At 38.5% G+C, this 23,723-nt stretch overlaps 1 protein-coding gene across 1 annotated transcript in view; it reads left to right on the plus strand.

Moving 5' to 3' along the window:
* EFR3A (EFR3 homolog A) overlaps positions 1-23,723 on the plus strand; it is a 96,565-nt gene that overhangs the window by 53,301 nt on the left and 19,541 nt on the right. The window contains exons 9-18 of the mRNA XM_039221187.1: positions 1,185-1,320; positions 3,023-3,190; positions 8,576-8,690; positions 9,638-9,689; positions 11,865-12,037; positions 12,460-12,535; positions 16,040-16,201; positions 17,044-17,175; positions 18,532-18,599; positions 19,571-19,698. Of these exons, the coding sequence (XP_039077118.1) occupies positions 1,185-1,320; positions 3,023-3,190; positions 8,576-8,690; positions 9,638-9,689; positions 11,865-12,037; positions 12,460-12,535; positions 16,040-16,201; positions 17,044-17,175; positions 18,532-18,599; positions 19,571-19,698 (1,210 nt within the window). The remainder of the gene's footprint in view (positions 1-1,184; positions 1,321-3,022; positions 3,191-8,575; positions 8,691-9,637; positions 9,690-11,864; positions 12,038-12,459; positions 12,536-16,039; positions 16,202-17,043; positions 17,176-18,531; positions 18,600-19,570; positions 19,699-23,723) is intronic.

Genomic DNA, 23,723 nt, shown 5'->3' on the forward strand with positions numbered 1-23,723 from the left:
GAGCAGTCATAATGTGTTGGACACTGCTTGTTAGTATAAAACCACCCATGCCAAAGGAGGGAAAGGTGACTCGTCTGAGGACAGAGTGGTGGGGCCTACCTACCAGAAGGCAGCACAGACCGGGAGATTGAGAACCATAGTCCGTTTTGTTTGTTTTTGTTTTTTACAACTTGGTGGTAGACCCATTTATGATTCCTGGGTATAGTTATTAATTTTAAAAAACACAGCTTTACTACTCTGTTTAAAAAAAAAAAAAGAAAGAGTATTTACTGTAAACACTTTCTATACATTCTCTTTTAGATTTAAGTCTCAGCATTCATTGTGATCAATCAAATTTATGATAAAATTGCCTTTGTAAATTATAAATTGCAAAGCTTCTGATATTGCCTTGATTTAAACTTAATCAGGCATAGATTGATAACATTTTCATTTTGATACTGCCTTTTGATGAGATAGAAGTTTTGACTGTTTAGCATTGTTAGATATCCATAAGGAGAAATAATATTTATCTAGTTAGGATAAGAGAAAAGTGCTATAAATGTCAATCTTGTTTACTTTTAAATACTGTATATATCCTGTTATCAAATTATAAGAGCGTATAAATATTCTTTGAAAGTACAGAAAAGTATGAAGAGAATAAAAACTAATCATGAGGCTTGGCCACTGTTTATATTCAGGTGTATATAATTCTAGTCCTATATATTTTAAAAAGTTTTTTTATGTTTATTTATTTTTGAGATAGAGAGTAAGAGCAGGGGAGGGGCAGAGAGAGAGACACACACAGAATCTGAAGCAGGCTCCAGGCTCTGAGCTGTCAGCACAGACCTCGATGTGGGGCCTGAACCAACAGACCATAAAATCATGACCTGAGCCGAAGTCGGACGCTTAACCGACTGAGCCACCCAGGTGCCCCTGGTCCTATATATTTTTTAAAGAAACAGATTAAATTTTATTAATCATAGTATTTTGCAACTTGCTTTTTTCATCCAAGGTATTATAAATATTTTCCGATATCTGTATTCTGAAAAAGCATGGTTTTTAAGGGCTCCATATTGTTCTGTAACACGAGCACCAGTCTCCTGCAATTGGACGTTTAAGTGTCACATGGTTTTTCATTCTTGAGAATTCTGCCAGTGTGCATATAATGGCTCACACATTTTTGTATACGGTTTTGCTTCTTTTAGGCTCAGTATTCTCACCACGTAATTCAGGAAATTCTAGGACACCTTGATGCTCGTAAGAAAGATTCTCCACGGGTGCGAGCAGGTATCATTCAGGTTCTACTAGAGGCTGTTGCCATCGCCGCTAAAGGCTCCATAGGTGAGTGCGTGCAGGCGGAGCACTCGAACCAGACGTCAGTGTGCTGCTCTGCTCCAGAGTTGTGTTCAGTAGCTATAGCAGTGCATGGGAAACTCTTCAAAATACTTTCGGTGTGCAGGTTTTTTTAATGTTTTTAAATATGCTATAATTTCTCTTGAAATTTTGGGGTCACATGATGATTCTCAGACTCCTTTAGTGTGCGTGCAAGCATTTTCCTACATATCAGCTCTCCTTCCCTTCCTTTTTTCTAATACAGATTTTTGAATACCAATTATATTCTACACATTTGGGAAGATATAGATATAAGAAACTTACTGTTTACTTGGAGTTAGACAACTATCCCTAATGCTGTAATTCAAGGCAGAATTTGTTTACTTAACCATAAGAAAACCAGGGTGCAAACCAGGGATGGAAAATGGGTTGGTAAGAGCAAAATATTTGGCTAGAATGTGTGGTGGCGTGGAGGAAGTCAGAGAAGTTGCTTTAAAGTTGTGGCTGGGTTGTGGACATAATTATACAATTGATTGATACTCTTAAGAGAGTTACTGTCATCTTTACCAAAGGCAGGCTATAGGATAGATAATTTATCAGGCTGCAAAATGTCGGACGCTTCAGAAATAACAGGTGGTTGTCATCATTGTAGGGATGAGGTAAAGAACTTGACCTTGGAGGATGGCACAGGAACGGGAATGTAAACAGGATTCAATAACTGACTGACTACAGTCAGGTAACAAGCAGAAGGGACAGGTCATGTCATTGGAAGAATGGAAGAGTCCACAGTAGACTTACTGAAGTTAGAATGAGAATCTGGTTGTGGTTTCTTTGCTTCGCAATCAAAGTGGAAATATATTAGCTGCACAAAATAGCTCATATGAGCTACTCTCATGCTCATTCAGTGTCGAATAGGGAGTGGACATTTTGGATATGGGCTTTTTATTGCTCGTGTTATAATTTCTCTCAGAGATGGAAGCAGTTTCACTGGAAAATTACTTAATTGGAAATATTAAATGAAGCAGATAACATTTTGATTTATCACACTGATGTCTGTTATGTATGAGATACTATGTGCTAGACTCTGTACATTCAAAGAAGTATTTGAACATGGCTCCCTGTGTCCTAGAGAACATTATAATTAAGAGTTGGAGGTGGACATAAAAAACAAAACAAAACAAAAAGACTGATTAACCTGTAGCGTGATAGATGCAGTGACAAACATGTACAGAGTATTTATAGAACTAAAAGCAGAGAGCAAATTTCATTTACTTGAATCTGATGGACCAGCAGGTTTCTGTCTAATAATGGAGGCAAATTATTCCATCTCGAGCCTCAAAAGTTGCAAAATAAATTGCCAACACTACAGTGGGCCATAGTATCATAATTTCGTGGGTTGTGACCCAACAGTCAAGGTAAATATTGTCCTAGCATACATTACTTTGAGTGGACAAGATTATATAGATGGAAAGTTTTTGGTAATGTTGATGCGCACATAAGCATTCTGTGGGGTTTGTTTCAGAGCTTCAGGTGGTGCGTTGCTCAGAGATGCCCAGTAAATGTTTGCTGGAATAACTGGGAAGCTTTCTTACTTAGGTGTTTCTCATTTACTTTTTCACTACTCTGGAAATATCCAAAAATCCCTGAGAACCAGGAGAATTGGTTTTGAGTACCTAATACTAGAAAAGCTCACGTTAGTGTTCGTTTCCAGGACCCACGGTGCTGGAAGTCTTTAACACCCTACTGAAGCACCTGCGTCTCAGTGTTGAATTTGAAGCAAATGATTTACAAGGGGGACCTGTAGGCAGTGCCAACTTAAACACCAGTGCCAAAGACAGTGATGAGAAGATTGTGCAGAATGCTATCATCCAAACAATAGGTGAGTCCGTTTCACTTCTCAAAACTATTCTGTAATACCGTGATTAAAAGAGCTCTCACTCAAAGTGGTCTCTTACACTACATTAGGCAAAGGTGAGTGAATGGGAGCTTAGACTTTTAAGACTTTATATTCAGAAAAGAAGCAAACGTTATAAGAATAGGACAAAGAGCACTGTATACCCTTTGCTCAGATTCATCTGTTAATATTTTCAGCTATTTATTTTATCATTTACTCTCCCTCCCTCCCTGCATTTCTCCATGTGTGCATATATGTGTGTATGTATATGCATATATAAATATATACATGTAGAGAGAGGCAGATACGTACATCCTTATTTTTTCCCTAAACCACTAGATGTTAAGTGCATATACACTATGGCCTTTTACCGCAGAGTATTTTTCCAAAGAATAACATATTATATAACCTGAGTACAGCTATTAACATCAATAAAATTAACATTGGCACAGTAGCTTAATCAGACTTCCGTATTTCAGTTTTGTCATTTGACCTAATGGTCTTTAGAGCATGTTTTTCCTTAGGTCTAGGATTTAGCCTAGGATTATAAATTGCATTTAGTTGTAATATTTCTTTAGTTCCTTTAGCCTGGAATGTTTCAGTTATGATACGTGAGTTTTTAAGTACATACTACCCCCTTTGTAAAAAAAAAAAAAAAAAAAAAAAAATTTTTTCTCACATGGGTTTCTCCAGTGGTGGCTCATGGTTACGTTCAGTCCGTGCGTTCCTGGCTGGATACTCCATAGAGATAGATCTTCTGTGAGTATTACAGACAGAACAGAGTCTTACAGTATGCTTTTGCTGTTAATTGCTGATGTTAATTTTGATCACTCAAAGTGTTCTGTTTCTCTGATGTATGGTTTCAGTTTTTATCCTTGCAAATAATAAGAAGTCTCTGAGGATGAACTTTTAGATCATTCAGATACTCTGATATTCACCCAAACCTGTCCCTGAATTCAGTAGCCGTTCATAATCCCTGCGTGAACCAGCCTTTGCTGGTAGTCATGTTGCAAATAGATGGTTTTGTCGGGTGGCACTCTGGGTTCTGCGGGAGTGGTCTTTCTCGTGTGTGTGTGTGTGTGTGTGTGTAGAAATGCAGGCGTTTGTATCTGGGTTGGTATGAGCTTATAGACTCCTGTTTTCATGCTGTGTAATTCATTCTGTATTATTATATCCCAGTGCTGAAATTGTCCCAGATTTGGCCAGTGGGGACTCCCTCTTTCCAAGTCTTTGTAATGTCCCATTTCTTTTGAGCACAGCCTTACTGGTTTCAGCTGTTTATGGCTCATTTTATATTTCTTACCCCAGCCATGGAATCAGTCATTTCTCAAAGGGCTGTGGTTTCTTGTAGTGGGGAATGGTATTAGAAACCAAGATCTGGTACTGACTGGCACCTTGGGCTTTAATTTCCTGTGTCTTTTGTTGTTGTTGTTGTTGTTGTTAAACATGGTTAAAATACAAAGGGTTAAAGGATAAAGAACTAACTTTAAAAAAAAAGTTTTTGCACCTAGGTGGCTTAGTCAGTTGAGCATCCGACTTCGGCTCCTCATGATCTCACAGTTTGTGAGTTCAAGCCCCACATCAGGCTCACTGCTGTCAGGACAGAGCCTGCTTTGGATCCTCTGTCCCCCTTTCTCTGCCCCTCCCCCACTTGTACTCTCCCATAAATAATTAATTTTTTAAAAAGCCATGGGAATTTTTTGGGGAGAAATAAAATGTTCTGACTGTCTTTAAATACAAATTAAAGTAAACAAACTCCTACTATTCTACTTTAACCTTCCCTTTCTAATATCTTTAGAATTTCCAGATCATGTTTTAATGAAACGGCATGATTGCTACTGTAATTTCAAAATTGAGTTTTGCTTCTGGGGCTTAGCACCTAATTTCTAATGGTTACTAATGGTTTCTGCTAAAAATAGAGTCATATTTATCTGGATAATTTTCTTTAGGCTACTTATACTTAATGATAGTCCTCTGGAATGTTTAATACAAACTTTCTTGTTTTACTTTATTTCTAAGGTTTTATGAGTATGCATGTATGCATTGTGCGCCTGTATTCAGCACCTGACTGTTGAGCGTGTGTACCCAGCAGGCCCTGTACTAGGGCTTTGTGATGTGGGTGACTCTCCCCTTGTGGGTGAATGAGCTTTATCTGTTTGCTGAGGTATCTCTGTTTCACCTAGCTGCAGTTGTATCATGTGCACAGGTATTGTCCTCATGAAGGCAAGGGCCCGTGTGTGTCCTAGTCAGCACACTGACACATAGTAGGTGCTTAGGATTTTGGGGAGTGAGTGAAAAGACCAAATATAATGGAGGCTGGTATTACCATGGCATCTCAATATAGCAGAGACATTCTAGGTGTTGCTTAAAGCAGTTTGATCAGTGTGCGGTAAACCTAGCTTTTAGGATGACTCTTACATTTACTTTAATTATTTATAGATTTTTATGATCCATTTTTTTTTAATGTTTATTTTTGAGAGAGGCGCAGAATGCAAGCAGGGGAGGGGCAGAAAGAGAGAGGGAGACACAGAATCTGAAGAAAGCTCCAGGCTCCAGGCTGTCAACTCCGAGCCCCGCATGGGGCTCGTACTCAGGACCCATGAGATTGTGACCTGAGCCAAAGTTGGATGCTTAACTGACTCAGCCACCCAGGCACCCCGGATTTTTTTGTGATATTTTAAAATAATAAATCAATTCTTGTTTTCACAGAATTAATTTAAATTGTTTATGACTTCTGATTAATTCAGTGTTGTATTTCACTCTAAAATATTTAATTTATTATTTTCAAGTATTCTGTTATAAAATTAATATACAACAGACACAAGCAATATTTCTGTGATAATACACATTCAGAATAACATGAAAATTAAAACATGAGAGAAAAGAAATGCAGTGTAGCACAGAGAGTAAGATTTGTATTTAATAGCACTTCTGATTTCCTCAGTATTTTCTTTTAGACGTTCTCAGGACTCTGGTACTTACCGGGTCGTGTGGCTCATGCTGTTGGACTAGGGAGCAGGGCTGCTGTGCCTTTGGCACTTGAAAATGGGAGGCTGTTGGTCAGATCCTTTTTTTAAGGTAATCAAGACCCCAGCTCCCTGTCTTGTTCCTCCGGGGGGCTTCTCAGCGCTCCTGCTCTGTTCAAATACAAACAGTGGGTACAGAGAATGAGTTCTTTCAGGACTGGCCTCACAGATGATTATGTTGGAGACCTCGTGCCCTTGTGGTAATGATTGGCTTGCTTGGAACAGAAAAGCAGTGTCTGGTTTTATACAGTGATTAGGAACATATCTAATTGGGCTCTTGAAAAGGTAAAAGACCTTACAGGGAGGAAGGAGAGTGTAATAATAACATAGACTTTGGAAATGAATAGCCCTCACCTCAGGCCTTAATGTTAGGTGTATAATTTTTGTTTTGTTTGAGGGGTTAACCTTTCATTTCCTCATTTCCGTGAGAGGCGATAAAGGTTAATAATAGTACCTATGCTCAAAAGATTGTGTGAGGATCCAAATACTCCACAAATATGTGCTCCTGAAGCATTATATTAATATACTTTATATGGATTGAGCAGTGTTGGGATAGGGAGATTTTTGATTGCTTATGTATATGATAATGGGACATGACTTTATCCCCAGATCCAAGCAGATGATAAATAGAACAATTTGAGTTGGCATAGTTTATTAATTCCAGTAATAGAACTGAAGAGTTGATTGAAAAACTGATTTATTCTTAAATAAATGTTTAAAATGAGAAGGTTTTTGTAATGATTATATTGTATTTAAGAATTGAACAAAACTAGCATGATTTGATACTTGTTCTGAAGTTTGAGTAAGTAATAATCGGCTTAAGCCTTCTAGACTAGGAGGTAAACCATAAAAGCTGCACCAGATAAATTTATTTTATTTTTTGAAAGGAGAATCTTTTTTTTTTATTTTCTTTTTTACAAATAGTTTATTGTCAAGTTGGTTTCCATATAACACCCAGTGCTCATCCCCACAAGTGCCCCTCTCTGTGCCCCTCCCCCCTCCCCCCCGCATCTATCAGTCCTCAGGTTTTGTCAGCATTCAAGAGTCTCTCATGGTTTGCCTCTCCCCCTTTCCCCCACTATGGTCCCCCATGGTCCTCCGTTAAGTTCCTCCTAATCCTCTTATACGTGCAAACATATGATATTTGTCCTTCTCTGCCTGACTTATTTTGCTCAGCATAACACCCTCAAGGTCCATCCATGTTGCTACACATGGCCATGTAGTATTCCATCGTATAGATAAACCACATCTTCTTGATCCATTCGTCCGTTGATGGACACTTAGGCTCTTTCCATGTTTTAGCTATTGTAGAGAGTGCTGCTGTGAACATTGGGGTACATGTGCTCCTATGCCTCAGCATTTCTATATCCCTTGGGTAAATTCCTAGCAGTGCTATTGCTGGGTCATAGGGGAGTTCTATTGTTAATTTTTTGAGGAACCTCCACACTGTTTTCCAGAGGGGCTGTACCAGTTTTCATTCCCACCAACAGTGTAGGAGGTGCACCAGATAAATTTAAAATATCCACAAAACCTAAGAGGACATGAGAAAAATGACAAGTAAATAAGTTATTACTATTTTTTTGCATTAGTTGAGTTACATATATTGAATTAACTCACTGGGTTAAAATGTAAACCTGGCTTGTTGTAATGGCATTCTACAACATCTCAGCAATCCTAGGAAGCCAAAGTAGTGACCAAATTTTTGACAACTTCACCAAAATTATCAAACTTGGCCCAATTACTGACTTCCTTACCAGAAAAAGAAGTTAGGCGTACAATATATAAACAAGAATTTCATCAGAAATACTACCAAAGGGGTTTTATTTCTTTCTTTTGTCTAAAGGTCCAACTCAAATCAGTGATGGCTTGTTACTGTAAACTATATGCAAAAGACTTTTAGACATTTACTATTTTACCTAAGTATTAGTCTGCTATGCACATCTTATACGTGATTAAATGGTTTTGGACAAAATAAATTAGAATACCTTTAGAGTTAGGGGTGCCTGGGTGGCTCAGTCAGTTAAGCATCTGACTTTGGCTCAGGTCATGATTTGTGGTTCGGAGTTTGAGCCTGCACGTCAGGCTCTGTGCTGACAGCTCAGTGTCTCCCCATCTCTCTGACCCTGTACTGCGTTCTCTCTCTCTCTTTCTCTTTCTCTCTCTCAAAAATAAAAACATTAAAAAAAACAACAAAACAGAATACCTATAGAGTTATATGTAACTTAATGACATTTTACCACATATTGAAAGCTTTGGTTAAAAATGTATTATGGTTTTGTATTATGGAAAAATAGCCTTTTCAATTTGTAAAATTTATCTTAACTTTATCTTAATATTTTCATAGGATTTTTTGGAAGTAATCTACCAGATTATCAGAGGTCAGAAATCATGATGTTCATTATGGGGAAAGTACCTGTTTTTGGAACATCTACCCACACTTTGGATATCAGTCAACTAGGGTATGCATATGTAGTTTTCCTGTGTTCTCAGTCTATAAATTTTAATTTTATCTTGGGTTAAATTTCATCTTAATGTAATAAAATGTTTTTTTTTAATCATTAGTAATAAGAATCCTATGGAAAATATTGTTTTTATGGCACTAGATTGCTAAGCACAACATTGCATGATTTTAGAATCAGTTTTCAATATATCATACATTCTCAAATTTTCTATGTCTTTTTATCGACTAGGTTGCAGGTTTATTTAGCTTGGACATTGTCTACATACCTACATAATGTAGGGTAACGCTTCAAATTTCCTGTTAAAATTTTAAAGATGAATGTCACTTTCACCATAATGTTGGCTTATTCCTAGAATCTTAGAACTGAAAGTGATTTTTAAGATCAAATGTTTTGGTTTCCTCATTTTATAGTTTGATTTGATTGAGCAACATGCTAAAGCTTTAGTTTGTAAATATTTTTGTGTTTTTAATTTAATAAAGAAATGATGGTCTCAATTTGATTTCTATTTCTTTGACCATTAATTATATAACCTTTCCATTTGTTGGCTCCTTTTTTGAGTCATCTGTTCATTCCTCTTTATTGATATATGTTAAATAGTTATTATGTTTGTCAGTTATATTCATGATAAATATATTCTCCAATTTGTAAGTGTCTTTTAATTAGGGTTATTTCATTGAGTGCTCATGTGATTGAATTATGGAATTTTACTTCATTACATTCATTGGTCTGTGTTAGTTTTTTTGTTTGAATTTTTGTGTTCGTTTTTACATATAACTCTTTAATTTATATGAAATTGACTTTAGTATAAAATGAGCCATGACTTTAGCTGGTATGAGAACAATCTGTAATCAAAATAAATAGAGTTTTAAAATTAAACGATAAATGAAATAATGTCAATGTTAGTAACTATTAATGAGATAATACCACTATTTTGTATATCTTAGGGATTTGGGAACCAGGCGGATTCAGATAATGTTGCTGAGATCTTTACTTATGGTAAGGCATTTGAGATAAGTGAAGAATACACTTATAATATTGAAGAGGTTAAAAGAACAGCTTCACGTTATCAACATTTTCTTGTAGTGTAAGATACTGTTTATGGTTAGGTTTTTTTCCTATGGTATATATTCTTAAATATTTCATTCTATTCTTTTACTATTTTTTCCTCACTTCTGTCATCTTATTTGACCTTCACAATGGGGAAAATACAGAACGTAGAAAGTATTGCGTTTTATACACAATATAAAAAGATGCTTGGACTCAGAGGCTTGGAGTGGAAGAGCTTCATCAAGGTCAAAAAGCGAAGATGAGAACTTGAGTGTGAAACCATGTTCTTTTTACAAATCATGCCATTTCTTTCATACACTGACCAAATTATGACAACTTATTTGGATAATAATTTAGCTATAAATAGCTAAAAAGAAAAAGCATATGTGAGTCCTCTGAATATTTTATAGTAATTATTTTCATCTTTGATTTGACTGTCTGGAAAAAAATAGGAGCTGATTATTTGGAATGTGTGTCCTTTCCAAATCTTTATCTTTAAAGATCTTTAAAATCTGTTTTAGGAAGTCATCATTGTACACATACCTAGGGATTAGAAATATCTTTTGTGTTTCATTTTTAGTTCTGGTTACTGTGCATGCCATACAGAAATTTTCAAAATGTGGTGACATTTATCAATCTTTCATATATGTTTTGTGGTATTTTTATGTGTATGTTAAGAACCCTTACCTCCTCTTATGATAGGAACGTATTTTGTTTATATTTTCTTACAGAGCTTTTCAGATTTGGCTCTTCTTTTAAATTTATTTTGAGAGAGAGAGAGAGAGAGAGCGAGTGAGCATGCTTAAAAGCAAACGGGAAGAGCAGAGAAAAAGAGTGAATGAGAAAATTCCAAGCAGGCTTCATGCTGTCAAAGCAAAGCCCAGCGCGGGGCTCGATCCCACAAGACTGTGAGATCATGACCTGAACCAAAATCAGAATCAGATGCTTAACCAACTGAGCCCCCCAGCTGCCCCTGAAACACAGGTTTCTGTAGCTAGATATTTGAAGTTGATTTTCGTCTGTGATGTCAGACTTGGGTATATTTTTAACTTTCCTGAGTGGGTAGCAGTTCTCCTACCAGCTTCCTTGCTTGCTTGTAAAACCACCTCCATCCTAGGGGAGCCAGGGAGGCTCCATCACTTAAGCCTCTGATTCCTGATGTTGGCTCAGGTCATGATCTCATGGTTGGTGAGATCGAGCCCTGTGTTGGGCTCTGAGATGAGTGTGGAACCTGGCGAGGATTCTCTCTACCTTTCGCTTGCCCATGTTCTCTCTAAATAAACAAAAATTTAGAAATAAATAAAGTCACTTCTATCTTTTAATAAGTGCCTAATATAAATGTTAGATGTTCCATATTTGCTAGTAATCCTGAATGTAGAGATCCCCCACCTGAAATTTCCTTTGTTTTTAAGCCTTTTCATTGAAAACAAATACCCTGAGTGAATCATCTTATCTCTAATCCCAGTTGTACCACAGTCACCTGAATGAATGCCTGTGTGGTGTGGTTAAAATGCTTAAAGCATTTAAGTATCTTCTCTTTAAAAGCTTTAACTTTGGGACATAGAGATATATTCCAAAACGTCAAATCAAGTAATGAATAAAGTACAGCTTTCCAAAATAAAAATGTATTCGTGTTAACCTAAACTGCTTACTTTAAAAGAATAATTTGCCAACTTAAATTTAAAATTTTGAGGTCTTACCTATACTATTTGCCACCCAATACCTTGTGTCCATTTAGTACTGACTGCGTGTTCCATAGTCCATAAGAATCCATAGATCCTTAACCTCTGTGAGCCTCTTTTCTTCACCGAATGGGGGTTCACACTGATGCCTGCCTCGTAGGGATGAGGGGAAGCTGAAGCCAATACTCATGCAGTACTCGGGTTTGTGCTTGGCACGTGGCAAGCGTGTGCTTGTGTTAATTCTCTTCGTTATGGTATTTTTGTAAACTCAGTAAAATCCTCATTACCTTATAATGTCTTTTTTGTTTTTCATTCAGGCTTATGTTCATAATTGCCGTTTCCCTAAGTTTATGGTTCTTATTAAACAGCTTGAGCATTTTATCGAAGAAGGACTTAGGACAAAAGTTTTTTGTTTATCCTTGTTTTTCCTCCCTGTAATCAGGTAACCTCTGGATATAAAGCAAAGACCATTGTCACTGCACTACCTGGGTCTTTTCTGGATCCTTTGTTATCACCGTCCCTCATGGAAGACTATGAACTGAGACAGTTGGTACTGGAAGTCATGCATAATCTCATGGATCGCCATGACAACAGGGCAAAACTTCGAGGGATCAGGTATTGGGCCATCTTGAAACAGCTTAATGATAATGCTCTTAAATTTAATGTATTTAATATTGTGATTGTTGAAGATTTATTCAAAGTTTTATTGGTATTGAGGCGATTTAATTATTTAATTAAGAGCAAATCTTTAAAGGTCTTTTAATGTACTTTCAGAGATCCCATCTACTAGTGAGCACTAGTTACGTGACTTTTATTTGGGCTTTGCTTTAAGCTTAGGAATGACAGGAGTCAAAATGATTTTATGAAATTCCCCTTAATTGAGGCTGGTAATTCAGTACTGCCATTACAGATAGGCTTATTTCAAATGCTCAGTGAAATGTGTTGAATAGTCCCAGTTCCTGAGTGTAACTGTAACTTAGAAGGCATGATTTTCTAACTAAATGTGCTATTCGTTAAAAATGATCTGTTGTCTCTAGAATAATACCAGATGTAGCTGACCTAAAGATAAAAAGAGAAAAAATCTGTAGGCAAGACACAAGTTTCATGAAAAAGGTAAGCTTATTTTCAAAAAATTATGCATGAAAGAAGTTACAGCTGTTTGAATTGTTAGGTAGTTTTATATTTATCTGTGCCCTTAAAAAGAAGCCTTTCAGTTTTGGAGTTGGAAATCTTAAGCTGCCACCTTATTTTTTTTTTTAAGTTTATTCATTTTTGAGAGAAAGAATGTGTGTGGGAGGGGCAGAGAGAGAAGGAGACCCCGACTCCGAAGCAGATTCCAGGCTCAGAGCTGCCAGCATGGAGCCCACTGTGGGGCTCAAACCCATGAACTGTGAGCGCATGACCTGAGCTGAAGCTGGACGCCTAACCAGCTGAGACCCCCAGGTGCCCCCAAGCCGCCATCTTTAGCCTCCCCACATTATCACACCGATCTTAATGATGTCTCTCCTACCCGGTGTGGAGGCATTGTTGGATGCTGCAGTAGTTCTAAATTTCTTCCTTTGAGTAAAATATCTCCCCGTAATTTCTGTCCTACACTCCTCTCCACCCCAGTCACACACACTGATTCCACTTATAATGGCTTCAGTTTTTGAAAATACTTCTCACTGTTGAAGAAATAAATATGAGTGTTTACTGTGTATTAGGCATTGTTCTGTGCATTGTTTGGGATATGAAGATGAGGTAGCCAGGATTTCTGTTCTTATAAGCCATATTTAACTAGATTTTCATTATGATTACGTCAATTTATTAATTTATTTACAAGTGGGGGAAGGGCAGAGAGCAAGAAGGAGAGAGAGAGAGAGAGAGAGAGAGAGAGAGAGAGAGAATCCCAAGGAGGCTCTGCACCTCCAGCACGGAACCTGATTTGGGGCTCGAACTCATAAACCTGGAGATCATGATCTGACACACAGTTGCACTCTTAATCTACTGAGCCATCCAGGTGCCCCTGATCACTTAAATTTTGTAGGTCTCTTGACAGGTGGCTAAAGTTAGAAAATCATGACACTTAAAAGTTATTTAGCATATTAAGATTTCTGTGTATTCTTCATCCAAAGCTTGTGTATTTCCCAGATTCTGAGCTCAACATTGAGAGAGACAGCATCTCCATGACACACACGCCAGCTGGCTTCAAGATCATGCCAGTCATGGTGGATAAGTCCTGGAGCGTTGGAATTTAGAGGTGCTGGGAACAGACCGCCCCGTAGGAAGATAGCACAGACGTTTATAATATACGTTCTTGTTTTGGTTCATTATGAGGCCATGCTTTATCCCTGTCCCCATCTTTTATTTTGCTATGACTATCGATTTCTGTGTTTCAAGATAATGCCCCTACAGTTTAAAACTTCATTTGAGGGGCGCTCGCTCACTCTCTCTCTCTCTCTCTCTCTCGTTCTCTCTCTCAAAAATAAATATTTAAAAAATTTAAAAACCCTTCATTTGAAAAATGATTTATCGAGGTGCTTGGGTAGTTCAGTCGGTTGAGCATCCGACTCTTTATCCCTCAGGTCATGATCCCAAGGTCATGGGATTGAGCCCTGTGTCAGACTCAGTGTTGAGCGTGGAGCTGCTTAAGATTCCTTCTCTCTCTCTCTGCTCCTTTTCCCCCACTCACATACATGTACGCTTTCTCTCTGAAATAATTTAAAAATGATTAATAAAATAACATGGTCACTAAATGTGAATAGAATAATTCTTTGTGTGGCTACATCGTATATGAAAAAAGTGGTTAATAAATAAGGCAAAGGCATTAACTCTTTCCAGCTTTTACTTTTTCAGTATTTCTTTATATTATCCAGTTAATGAAAGAAGTTGTTTTTCATAACTGAAGAGCTTTTAATCATGATTAATGAATGAATTTTTGAAAACTCATTGGTAATTAACTTTTAGGTTTTGACTTTATATAATGACATTAAGCTGTCCTGAATTTGAGGACTGGATTCATTTTATCTAGTATGGCAGTAACAGGAATACTCCTTTTTGTTGCTGAATTTTGCTAGCCAACCATTTTGAAAGGGTCCAGTTGAACTGAAAGATGAGACTATTACTCCATGCTAAATTTTGAGTTTTTAAAGTTTTCTGAATTAATTATCCTTCGTTTTGTAATGTTAAAAGCTTGTGAAGCATTTGTTACTATTAGTATAAACCATTTCTTTCTAGTATATTTTGGTGTTACCTGTTCACTTTTTTAAAAATTAAGTTTTATTTTTATAACTGGACACCCTTTTTCATTTACCTTCCAGTTTATTCTGTCAGTCAAAATGTTGCTTGGTTTTCTTATGCGATTAACTGGTACCTTGTGGAAATTTCAAGGAAGACCTAAAGAAAAAAACAGTTGGGGTTTTCTAGTCAGGGGGTGATGGGCCACCCACTGGATGGTAGCACCCAGCCTGCACGCTCCGTCTGAGTGTTTTCAGGGACACCTTAGACACTGGGTCTGTGTTTGGAAAACTGTGTCCCAGGGCAGGAAGCCTTCACGGTCTACATTGGAAGTTGCTCCTCTCGTTTTCTAATGAAGCTTACTTCCGGGTACGTGGAAGAGCTGGTGCCACTCAGTATCTGGTGCCCAGAGTTCTGGTCCTGTCAGAACATCACCGTCCGGAAGAGCTCTTGTTAACGGTTTCATCAGTTCAGGGCATCATGCAGAGGGGAAAAGTACCAATTACTTTGAGGTGTCACATGTACACGCGCTCTCTAATTACTCTGAAGTAAACAACAGCGCAGGCGCCCACGTGCCCATCCCACCCATGGCTCCACGTCCTCCTTGGTGCGGGTAATCCCCATTCTTTTATGAAAAAGCTTTTTTTCCCTTTACGGTGTGCTACCTACATGTACAGATGTAGATCCCTGAACAATACAGTATAGTTTTTGTCAGCTTTTGTATCTTGTGTGAAAGGGGTTGGGGAAAGCTTTTCTATTGTGTGTTAACATACTCAGATTAGTTTGGTATGGGGGGAGCCCTTCTGCGGTCCCTGGAGCGGGATAACGTCTCCCTTGTGTAAGGCTCTCGGCTGGCCTTTGGTCACCCTGCGCCCAGGTGTTACAGGACCCCAGGCCCCCCCCCCCCCCCCCCCCCCCCCCCCCCCCCCCCCCCCCCCCCCGATGGCCTCGGACCCCAGCCTCACAGGAGGTTGCCTGCAAGGCCAGGGAGCCCGGGTGCCTTTCCCCTTGCCACATGTTCTCTTTTCTTTTATCGTTGCCAAAGCTGTGTCGCACAAGTGTCTCCCATCGTTCTGTCAGCCATTTCACCTTTTTACCGAATCAATCTATGATTTGCTTTTGTCTTTTTAAATTGTCACCAAAAACATTTTCGTTGTTTACATTAGAACTGTTTCTTACTTGTGTTTTATTTGTGGTTCACTCTTCGACTCTGATGTTAGCTTGTAGATCAGCATAGTTGCTGTATTGATAGTTGCAATACAATCTGACCGTCTGATTCTCAGCTTCGGTTTCTCTCCCATATTACGTTATATATAAGAGCTACTCTGTAGGAGGATCTGTGCATGTGACAGCTGCATTTTAACCCAAACTATCTTTTTCCTCTGTCATTTCCCTTCTCAGAATGGGCAACAACTATATCGGCACATATATTTGGGCTGTAAAGAGGAAGACAATGTTCAGAAAAACTATGAGCTACTTTACACTTCTCTGGCTCTTATAACTATTGAATTGGCCAATGAGGAAGTGGTCATTGATCTCATTCGATTAGCCATTGCTTTACAGGTATGCTTTCATAATCTCTCATTGAAGAAAACCTTTTTCTTTATGAACTAGATACCATCTTTAAAGTGGTATTGCCCTAATCCAGCCAGCGTCATTAATTTTATTTTCATTTTTTAAGTTTATTTATTCTGAGGAGGGGGACAAGGGAAAGGGGAAGGGTTAGAGAGGCAGAGAGAGAATCCCAGCTCAGGGTTCAGACTCATGAACCGTGAGATCAGGACCTGAGCCAGAATCAAGAGTCGGACACTTAACTGACTGAGCCACCCAGGCGCCCCAAGGACATACAGTTTAAAACGGAGGTATCTACTTTTAAGTCTGAAATGAGGTTATGATCACACTCATTCTTTTAACAAAAGATTGAATCTCATCAGCTGTGTGCTAAAGCGGTGGGGATAGTGTGATGAAAGAACAGCATGGTCCCTCTGCCTGTGCTGTCACTGGCAGGGAAGAGGCTCAGTCCATAGCCGCCGCATATGTAGCTGTTTAACTGGAGTGTAATGTTACATAAGGAAAGGACAGTGTGTAATGGGAATAGGTATCAGATGTGTATTTTAATATAAGATACATGTATTGTACGCGTGCGTATATATACACGTGTGTCTATTTGTGTATTTCCTGCCTCCCACCCCAAAAGAGTTTCCTAAGACAGAACTATTGAGAGTTGTAACTCCCCTGTAAATGGGCATTTACTTTCCTTTTAGAATTCTTTAAAAAGTGATTTTATAAGGTGACATTTGTATCTACACTCCAGACGACCTACGGTTTCTCAGTATAGTCACAGGGAAAATGTTAATGGAGCCTAAGACCTCGATCTGTCAGCCGTGTTTGTTTTTTTATTAAAGGACAGTGCGATTATCAATGAGGATAATCTGCCCATGTTCCATCGCTGTGGAACCCTGGCCCTGGTTGCGGCATACCTCAACTTCGTAAGTCAGATGATAGCTGTCCCGGCGCTTTGCCAGCATGTCAGCAAGGTAATGTATGTACACAAGTTCTTCAACTCGATTTCTATACAAAAATGACTGGGTTTCTTCCAGAGACGATTGTTTTCAGTTTCAGTGATTGTGTGTCAGACTATATAGATAATGCTGTAAAAATATGCATCACTTTTATAGTAGTGACTAACTGAAACTAAAACTACAGCTAGCGTTTATATTTTCTTTCGTGCAAATTTTATTAGAATTTTTTGTGTTGTGGTCAAGTAGAATTCTTGGTTTTCTTCTAGAATAAGTTATATGCATTCTTATATAATTTTTTCCCTTTAAACCATTATGAATCTTAGTATCGAGGTTATTTTTAATTGTACTGGTTTATACTATTTTAGTTATTGTTTTAAGCCAGTCTATTTGAACCAGATATCAAAGGTTGAATTTTTTTTAGATGTCTATTTTTGGGAGAGAGACCACGTGCACATGCACAGGGAAGGGGTAGAGAGAGAGAGAGGATCCTAAGCGGGCTCTACACTGTCAGCAGAGAGCCTGGTGCAGGGCTCGAACTCATGAACTGTGAGAAGTCGGACGCTTAACCAGCTAAGCTACCCAGGTGCCTCCAAAGGTTGAATTATTGAAGAAAACATTTGTTAAGAGATTTGTCTTATGTCATTCAACTATATTCAATTTTTTTTTTCAGCAGTAACTCATTAGATAGCTACTTGCACAATTTAATACATGTTTCAGAGCCCCTAAATTACCTGGCAAGGAAAATCCACTCTAATTTTTATTCTTTAAAGATATCGGTCAAGGAGAGCCTATTTTTATGATATTGGAAACACATCTCTCAGTCCACGCTGAAATGTAGGTATTCAGTGCATTTTAAGAAATAAAACTCATTCATTCATTAAGCAGATGTTTGAGGTGACATTTGATGCCTGTCATTAGAGGTACAAAAGCAGAGAGCCCGCTCCAAGTTGCCTGCAGTGGGGAGGAGCCAGACTGCAGGAGCCCCTTGAGACCTCATGCACAGGCCACACGAGGTGGCCCAGGAGAGCGAGGGCGCCTCGGGCCTAGAGCTTTGTCCAGGGCAGTGGCATTTGAGAAAATACGTGTTCTTACCCTGTTGTCGTAGGTTTAATCAAATATAATATGTTCTTGTATTTTTTTTTACTGTGTGTATTATTTTATTCTCATGGTTTTGTTACTTTCTGAATATTTGAAATAATAAATGTGAAAATAAAGTAAACCCTGCATTTGGGCTCTAAGTGTAGCTTAAATTCCAAAATATAGTGCTGGTATTGTTTATAAATGTTTAATGTCTCTGTTTTTAGTTTCCCAAATTGTCAGAGCCAGATCATGAAGGTGAGGTTTTTGATTTTGTTTTTGCATATTTTTCAGGTTATTGAAATTCGAACTATGGAAGCCCCTTATTTTCTACCAGAGCATATTTTCAGAGATAAGTGCATGTATGTTGATTCTTTACATTATAAGAAAGGGGTATTCCTGACTTAGAAACCAGTCAGCGGTGATTATAAGGGAGTAAACTGCTGCTAGAGTAATTTCTGGAGTTTTATAATAGTAATTTTGTATCTCTCATTTAATACATCTGCCTTCTTTGCTATAAAAAAGTTCTTGTACGTTGTAAACATAGACTCATGCACCCATGGAATCCATCCTTGATGAAAAAAGGTTTATATTGCCTTTTTGTTAAATACAGAGATGTATCTCTAAAATATAACATGTTCTCATAGATAAATAAGCCTTCCTTTAAGAGAAGACAGTATCCTGTTTGAGACTTTCAGTAATAGATAACAGCGCTCATCAAATTGTGGGAGGGAGACTGTTTTGAGGAAAAGCACTGTTAAACTCTGCATTCTCCCTTGCTCTTCAAAGAAAAGAAATACATGTGAACAATACTTTATTCAGACTTGAGGCTGTAGAAGCAGTGTGACAGTGAAAGCATCAGCATAAGATAGTATCAAGCAGTCTGAACAGAAAGTGAACCTTTATGTTCCTATTGGGCAAGTGCTTCCTATCATTTAGTAGCGTAATACGTGCTTCACTCATCATCAGTGAGCTGCACTGTAGATTTTCTTCTCTCAGTTTTAATTAGCATGGAAGTTAAAGCTGAATTTATTCCTTTTCATCATTTGATGTGTGAAGACCCACAGGATAATTAAGGCTGACTTCCCCCGCTGGAATGTTCCTGGAGAAGGAATCACAGCAGAATGCTTAACATATGGGACCACAGACCCTGTGTTTTTATAGCCCAGTTAGTCACCAACAAAATGACACCGATTTTTCTATTACTAATTATGGTTTAAGTTGTGTTTATATTTATATTTAGGCTGTGATCCAGAATGTTTGCATGTTAACTTATTTTTTGCTCAGTAATTTAAATAATTCTGAATGACTTTTGTTTTGATCCACCTGGCAGGCTTCCAAAATCTTTGGAGAAGCATGACAAAAATTTATACTTTTTGACCAACAAGATTGCAGAGTCACTTGGTGGCAGCGGCTATAGTGTTGAGAGATTGTCGGTACCATATGTGCCCCAAGTGACAGGTAAGAAGAGGAGGTTAATTAGAACCCTAACTCTGGTGATTCTGTTTTGGCAATTTTTCCATGAACCCAGTTAGCAGTGAAAGTTCATTGTTTGTATATTTACTTGACCAGATGCTTAAGAGGTTTTACTTTCACTTTAGAATTTTACTCTCGAAAATCTTGGGTAAATCCCTTCAAGCCCTATGATTTTATCGTGAATGGTTTGAGGCCTCACATGATGGTTACTGTACTCAGTACATCAATATCGTACTTTAAAGAAGCAAACGGAAATCTTTCGTCATTAGCCCATCTTGTGTTTGGCTTATGGAAATGTATTTAAATTGTTCAGTGGTGCTCTGTGACTGGTGAGCTGAGTGAATTCGGTAACTGTTGGCACTGGAAGGAGTGCAGACCGTCTGCTGTGGAAGAAACCTTCAGACCCTTTCAGTTAGTAGGTTTCCCTGTGTGCACTGCGTATTTCCTTCTGTTCTTCCTGCCTAAAACTATTCTCTTGTTTGGAAAGCAGAACTGCACGATACCTTGCATTTAATTTTTACTTTAAAAACTAAATCCAAGCAATTCTGTCCTACGACTTCATTTTCATTTGATAATCGTATAAATAGTTTGTTGGAAGAACTAGTTCCTGCTTCAGGGGATTCCTTCGTTGTATATGAGAGCTGTGTGGTTTGATGTCTGTAGCTCTCTGGATTAATAGCTAAAAGTGGCACAGTCTTTGTAACCAGCTGTCTTTTGTATAATGTGGATCCAAAATAGATCCATTTATTACAAAGATGTTTCATAATCATCTGAGATATTAATGGATGCTTTTGCATTTTCTTTTATGTTCTATACTCTAAAAGATTCTATACCTCATGAATTCCTTGGGCATATAAAAGTGCTAAGAATAAAAAATTAGTATAATTGTGTAGTTTAAAAGATTTTTTTTTTAAAAAGCCTTTTAAAATATTTCATTCTTATAATTTGGATTTAGCGCTCTTTCCTTCAGACAAAAAACCTCACAAACCCAGGCACAAGCGCGAAGGTAAATCCAAGTGTCAGTTTGGCTTACCCTTCCCTCCCCTGTCCTCTAGGAAAATAGCTTCGTAAAATTTGCCTTATAGAAATGGAGCCAGTGGCCTGTATACTTTATATGGGTATAGGTTCACTTATTATTTCCCTTTACCTCCCAGTAGCCAGTAGTGTATGTTTACCCTACTGTTTCCTTTTACCCTATTCCTTTACTTCTGTAGCAAGTAACAGTTTTTAATGAAAATTATGGTGCTTTTTGTTTTTTTAACAGATGGTTTGCTCTCCCCCCTCACCCTCAAGAGACATATTCTCTTTCTTAGTGCCCCTCTCTCATTCACTGGAAGAATTCTGAATATTTCAGTATATACTTAATTATGTAACTGCATAGAAATCCCTCAGTATGAATAAGATTTTTTGATTTATAAAGATTTTGAAAGTTTAAAAATTTTTTTAAATGTTCTCCTTATTTTTGAAAGAGAGAGACAGAGCGTGAGCAGGGGAGGGGCAGAGAGAGAGGGAGGCGCAGAATCCGAAGCAGGCTCCAGGCTCGGAGCTGTCAGCACAGAGCCTGATGTGGGGCTCGAACTCATGAACCACAGGGTCATGACCTGAGCTGAAGTTGGATGCTTAACTGACTGAGCCCCCCAGGCGCCCCCAAGACGTTGATAGTTTAGAACCAATCAGTGGTACATATGTCCCGCCTTAATGCAGAAAGGGTCCGAAGATGCAGTGATACTTTATGGTATAATCAGTTGGTTATTAAAATTTCTTTTTGTTGTGTAACCATCTGATACTTATTTTAAAAGTAGTGGATTTAAGAATAATAGCTTCAGTAAAAAGCAAAACGTATTTAGTTTCTTGTGTACCGTGCATGTATACGTGGTCATTAAAATATTAGCAGCCATTTAGTGTGCATTAATTCCGTGCCAGTCACTAAGATAAGTGCTTGTCTTCATTTTCTCATTTAATCCTGAAAATAGTTTGATGAAGAAGATAGCATTATCTTTGTTTACAAAAGAGAATAATGAGGTTGAAATGAAAAAGTGTGGTGAGGTGACACCACTAGAATTCCCACTGCCTCGCCTCTTCAGTTAAGTGGTGAAGACATTGATTTTGCCAAGTGTTTTCCGTGTATGTTAGCACTGGTCAGTCATCCCTGTTGATCCAGATGGATTTTTTCACGCATTATACAAACTTTGACCGAGTACCTACTATGTATCAAACATTGTGATTTTGGAAGGTAGAGAGATGTTAAGGATTAAAATCTCATGGAGAAGGCAGACACATGATTGAAATGTAACGGTAACTGGTTCTAAAGAAAGAAGAATGCTCTGCCTAAAGTGTGTTGAACCATTGGTGATCGACATTATAGTAAGTGGTCAATCAATGTTAGGTAGTTACAGCATTTTTCTTTTATCTCAACCCAGAATTTGAGTGAATAGTGTACGTCTAGGCATGCGTGAAATACTCCTCCATGAGAGGGTACAGTAGTTAATACCCCTCAGCTAGATCAGTCAGAGGTGCCAGTGGCTGTAGTAAACTTGTGTAATCAAGTACTTATGAGTATTTACAGTTGTGGCTTCTGTGCAAACAGAAGCAAGCATGAACGAGATAGGTAGATGTTCCTACTTTCACAAAACTGATAGTCTTTCTCAGTGGGGTCCCTCACCTAGATCCCTAAACACGGAAGAAGATTTGAGTGACTCTTTTTCTCCATTCTCCCAAGGTCACGTTTTACCAGTTTTGTGCCACATGTATTGGAAAGAAGCTAATTCATTATACAATTTGTCTCCCAACAGGATAAATAGCTGGATAGTTACAACAGACCTTAAAGGCTCTGATCAGAGAAAGTTAAGGGTCCCAGGCAGTAGCTAGGGGGGCATTTGGTTTGATGGGCCAGGGATGTCTTCCAGAGGGAACAATTCCTAGGCTGAGCCGGAAGCAACTGTTAGACCTATGTTTCCTGCAGAAGTGACAGCATGTATGAAAGAATGGAGGTAGGCAAGAACATGGTTTTTCAGGGAATTGGTATAAAATGAGTCTACTTGGATTGAATTGGAGAAAGAGGGTTGGAAGTTGTAAAACCAGGTTGAACAGTTTGCACTATTCTGCAAGCAGCGGGCCATCACTGAGTGACTGTGACCAGAGTTAAGCACTGTAGAAGTATCACTCCACTTGTAGTTTAGTGAAGGGGACACAGGGCACCCTGTCTTTAGATTGCTCTTTATTAATCTCCAGGAGAGAGGACAGTGAGACCACAGCAAAGTGGGTGGATTCTAGAAGAACTTACAAGAAAGAATTTGCAAGCAGTTGATTAATACGGGGGATGAGGAGAAAGCCAAAGATCTTGTGGAAGTTTCTGCCTTGGGCACTCGGGTGGGTGGCACCCGCTGAGGATAAGAGTGGAGCGAATCCGCTGCTTCATTTACTTTTGTCATTTGCTTTTGTATTGGAGGGTTGGGCGATGTGACTTGAGTTGAAGCAAAGAAAGAAAAAGCACACATTTCAGTTGCAACTCTATATGTAGTTTTGGATCTCAGATGATAGAAGGAAGGAGTTTTTATTAACAGAAATGAATAGCAAAGAGTGGCTGGTTTAGGGGATTGGCCTCTTGTTGAGGATCTTTGACAGCATCCACGTAGGGGGCCCTGTAGTCAGTGTCCGGGCGGGGCTTTGTCGGGGAGTCCCGAGGTTAGAAATCGGCAGCGTGGGGCACTTGCAGAAGCCCACAGGGAGGAGGCCTGCTCAGGGTGAGGCCTAGAGAGGAAGGAAAGAGACTTGCAGGGCTCTACCTCCACCACACGGCCTTAGGCTTGGCTGCTCATCTCCCACCTGTGAAGCAGGGACTGTAGCTGAGCCTTTTGGCTGAGATTGGATAGATACACATGCAAGTACTTGTAAAACAACAAAATGCCACATAAATATGAGAATAGCTTTAGTTGTTTTTCAATTCCTTCATCTTTTAGTTGGGATTTTGAATTTTGTTAGTTTGTCCTGTTGATCAAAAGCACTTTTAA

This window comes from Hyaena hyaena, unplaced genomic scaffold (genome assembly GCF_003009895.1).
Source record: "Hyaena hyaena isolate Hyena2069 unplaced genomic scaffold, ASM300989v1 scaffold_954, whole genome shotgun sequence".
Classification (NCBI taxonomy): Eukaryota; Metazoa; Chordata; class Mammalia; order Carnivora; family Hyaenidae; genus Hyaena; species Hyaena hyaena.